The following is a 4,370-nucleotide window of genomic DNA, read 5'->3' on the forward strand; positions in this document are numbered from 1 at the left end:
TATTCTTTCATGGTGTGAAGTAGAAGTTTTTTTCACTCTCCACTTTCACTTTCATCAAGAGGCTTTTGAGTTCCTCTTCACTTTCTGCCATAAGGGTGGTGTCATCTGCATATCTGAGGTTATTGATATTTCTCCCGGCAATCTTGATTCCAGTTTGTGTTTCTTCCAGTCCGGCATTTCTCATGATGAAATCATAGAGTTGAATTTAATTATCTGGACAAAAGATGTCCAATAGGTTTTAATTTCTGGTGTTTACTCCAGTCAGTTAACTGGTAATAACTGCTTAGAATGCTGTTTAAGGAGCCGTGTCTGGGCATGGCCAAAAAGTTATCTGCTGTGGAGTGTTGATAGGAGCAGCATACGTGGTATTTATTTGCCAAGTCTGAACTAAATTATGGCTTAAGATATTTGAATTATGGGCTTTGTAACTCTCAAAGGTGGATTAGATCAAGAATTCTTTGTATTACCAATGGAAGAAAAGAGAACAGTGCCTGGTTAAAATCATAAAGTGAGGTCATAAATGTATCTGTCATGGAGAAATGAATAGTGCGAGAGGGGAGGGCAGTGAAAAGGGCACAGAGGGAATAGAGAGTAGGCATTTAAACAGTATGGGTGGTGTTTCGTCACCTGCTAATTAATAAAATGCAAAAAGGAAGTATGTATGTGATAAGCTTTTATAAATAAAACCAAGTCACATATTCTTCATTGTATGTGATCAGAACTTGACAGTAGCAGTCCATAAATTTGTTCCCAGGAAACAAATCTTGAAGAGAGATTAAGTGTAGTTCTGAATGTACACATCAACATGTATGTATAGAAATCCATGAATTAATTGACGCATGGTAAATTTGGGTGACTGAACAAAGAGAAAAATGATTTTTTGAATACTTACTAAAAATTGTTTCATTGGATACAATAAATAGATGGCATATTTCTGAGATTAAAAAAAGTGGTACAGAAAAGTAGTAATGATATTGATGTATATCAGTCACTCAGTTGTGTCCAACTCTTTGCAACCCCATGGATGATAGCGTGCCAGGCTCCTCTGTCCATGGAATTCTTCAGGTAAGAACTGGAGTGGGTTCCCATTTCCTTCTCCAGGGGATTTTCCCAACTCAGGAATCAAATCCCCTTCTCCTGCATTGAAGGCAGATTCTTCACCTTCTGAGCCAGGGATGTCAAATCATTTGAGTATTTGTAAAGGTTTTCATTTAGTTATCTGAAATGAGCAATAATTATATCAAAGGTAGAAAGCTAAGGGAACTTTTTCATTTTGGACAGATAATGACAAAAAGGAGAAATGGAGACTTCCTGGCAGTCCAGTGGTTAAGACTCTTCACTTCCACTACAGGGGCTGCAGGTTCAGTTCCTGGTTGGGGAGTTAAGATCTCACGTGCCTCTTGGCTTCTCAGCCAAAAAATCCAAAACATAAAACAGAAACAATACTGTAACAAATTCAATAAAGTCTTTAAAAAAATGATCCACATAAAAAAAAAAAAGAGGAGAAATGGCTAAAGGTAAAGGGAGATCATGTTTTAGGATCAATGATAGCCAAGCTGGGAAATGTTGGATATGGTTGGTCTTGGGCCTACTAGTTTAAAAATGAGATAGTATTAATAGTAGAAAGTTCAGAGAAAATTTTTATGATTGAAATGTGGAAGAAAAGGGAAGGGCATCTATAAAGAGTTATATAACCATAATTATATGGCTCAAATAGTTCTATGAGCCAAGAGTTTAAAGAACATGTAAAGGAATTTCATGTATAAAAGAGGTATATTAGACATAGGGTCAGAACTGTGAGAATAGTTAAGAAATCCAAAGGATTTTCAGCTGAGGATTCTGAAAATTTCTAGAGTAACCGAATGGGCTTTTACAATTATTTGGGGAACATGAAGAACAAGAAAGGGATGTCTACTTAGAGCAAATGGTACATTGTTCATAAACAGCAGAATGCAAACAGAAAGTAAAACTCTTATATTGCTATGATTTTTATCAAGGTGAGTGGTTTTTCATTTGGAAGGGCAGAAAATATATATTTGAATTGATAATACTAAAAAATAAAAAAACTTGAATTGATAATAATAAATAGGGATATGAGAACAGAAAAGGAGGTGGATGGTAGGGAATACATATTAATTTCCTGATCTTTTTAGTTGCTATTAAGACACTGACGTTTAAATATAGTTAGTTATAAAGGTGACTATCAAAAGAAGAAAGGACCAAATTTGTTCCAAATAGAAAATAGCAAAACAGTCCCCCCACCAAACAAAAATATAGCAATAAATAGAAAATTCAAAATGCATTAAAGATAGAATGTATGTTATTCCATCAAAGCTCTGAAACATTTGTATTAAAGAAGAAAAATTTCTATGTATTTTAGAATAGTTAATTCTTGGAAAAACTCTTTGAAGTTTTATTAAACAGATGGTCTGAAATCTCTTGAATTTCAGAGATCACAAAGAAAAACATGGAATCATGGAGAACAAAGTCTTGCCAGAATAATATCATTTCCTGTTTTTCAGATAGAAGAGGGAAATTTTGTCACTATTTGAGTTGCAGTAAGTGTTTTTGTTTTATCCATGTGAACATTTTGGGCAAATGGTTGGCTTGAGGAGCCAAACCAGGTGGGGTCTCCAATAGCAACATGTGGCTGTATATTAATGAATTAAAATTAAAAGTAATTAAATGAATACAGTCCTTCATCAATGCAGATACAGAATATACCCAGGATAACAGAAAGGTCTATTGGACAGCGTTGTGCTGGAGATTCTGATTCTGTGGGTATGAGGTATTCCTGATTTGACAGTCTCTCTAGAGATGACCTATATAGTTAGGCAGATTTGTAACCATGTGAGTGATTCTTCAAGTCCTACCTCCTGTTATTTCCTCATTAACTCTTTGTTTCAGCTAGCCTATTTGTGGGTGCTCTGTGAAAGCCCCTTACAACTTCCCTTTGGCTTCTCTTCTCCCGTTTGGTTTTGCTGCTCTTACCTGCTTTTGTGGATTTGGTTCGCTGGTTGTTTTCTCAGCACGTTCTCCCTTCCTGTGTAAGAGATTACTGACTCTCTTGAGATGTGTGCTATTCCTCAGACTCATGCCTGAGGTAAAAGTGGCTCTATCCTTAGCTTCAGGGATGTGCCTGATTGGCAAGGGGAACGGATTTTCCTTTAACTAATATTGGGTCAGGAATGGGTTTGTAACCCAAATGATATGTGAGGAGGGGGAGTCTGGAAATACGAAATTAGAGAGTTTCCTCACTGCTGAGAGACCCCTGAGGAGAGAAAGCTTTACTTGTTCTAAACATTGTGTATAGATGTGATACCTGGAGTCACTTTCCTGTCAGCCTGAGAATAAAGGATATCAGAGCTGTTAGATGGAAAAAACCTGAGTCCTTACATTGTTGAGCTGCTTCATAAACCAGCCCTGAAACCTGCCCTTATGTACTTATTGTGTAGTGATAATGCATTTTATTTATCCATTTTCATATGCATCTCTGTTACTTGCAGATAAAAGCATCTTAATTATCCTTCAAAATTTAACCCGAGTCTCTACTTCTGAAGAAACTTCCAGACTATTTTTTTTTTCACACTTCTTTTTCAAAATACTTTTTGGATATGTTCAGATGTGACTTCTTTGGTTCTGTTACAGTCCTTAAATTGTTTGATTTCTTTGTCTTGTTTCTTCAATTTAATTGTGAGTTCCTCGGAAACTCAAATATCAAAGTAACTTGTATGTACATAGCTAATATGTATTTTTTCTTTGCCTTTATAAATTTGTCATTATATACCTAGTGTGAACTTGTGGAAACATTTATTGGTGTTACAAAGCAGAAATTAGTATAACAGCCTTTAAAGATTTTATTTAACTTTTAAAAAATTTATCTTATTGAAGTATAGTTAATTTACAATGTGTTGATTTTTGCTGTGCAGCAAAGTGATTCAGTCTTAGTCTTTTTTTCATATTCTTTTCCATGATTTACCACAGGATACCGAATATAGTTCCCTGTGCTATATAGTAGGACCTTGTTCTTTTAAGCTTTTCTGAAATAAAGATTTTGTCATTTGTTTTCTAGTTGTTACCACTGACTGAAGAAGAGAAAACTGCGGCAGAGCAATTAAGAGCTCACATGTCAGACTTATGAGGAAGAAATGGACTTGCCAAAAGGAACTCTAATGGGGAAGAAATCAATCCCAGAAATTTAGGAAGATGTCTTGTTAACATTGATGACTATTGGTCGGGAGATGACAAAGGAGATTTGGCTTGGGTGACTGGATAGTGATGCCTTCCACAGAAGAGGGGGATACAAGAGAAGGGCAGATATTGTATTAATAAAGTTCAGCCAAAGGGGCAGAATGGAAATAAAGAGATTT

The 4,370-nt window shown here is 35.7% G+C and overlaps 1 protein-coding gene across 1 annotated transcript in view; it reads left to right on the plus strand.

The window, feature by feature from the left end:
• SKA2 (spindle and kinetochore associated complex subunit 2) overlaps positions 1-4,370 on the plus strand; it is a 30,103-nt gene extending 25,733 nt beyond the window's left edge. The window contains exon 4 of the mRNA XM_010861623.1: positions 4,073-4,370. Within this exon, the coding sequence (XP_010859925.1) occupies positions 4,073-4,141 (69 nt within the window). The 3' untranslated portion in view covers positions 4,142-4,370. The remainder of the gene's footprint in view (positions 1-4,072) is intronic.

Source organism: Bison bison, unplaced genomic scaffold, assembly GCF_000754665.1.
Source record: "Bison bison bison isolate TAMUID 2011002044 unplaced genomic scaffold, Bison_UMD1.0 scf7180017864472, whole genome shotgun sequence".
Taxonomy (NCBI): domain Eukaryota; kingdom Metazoa; phylum Chordata; class Mammalia; order Artiodactyla; family Bovidae; genus Bison; species Bison bison.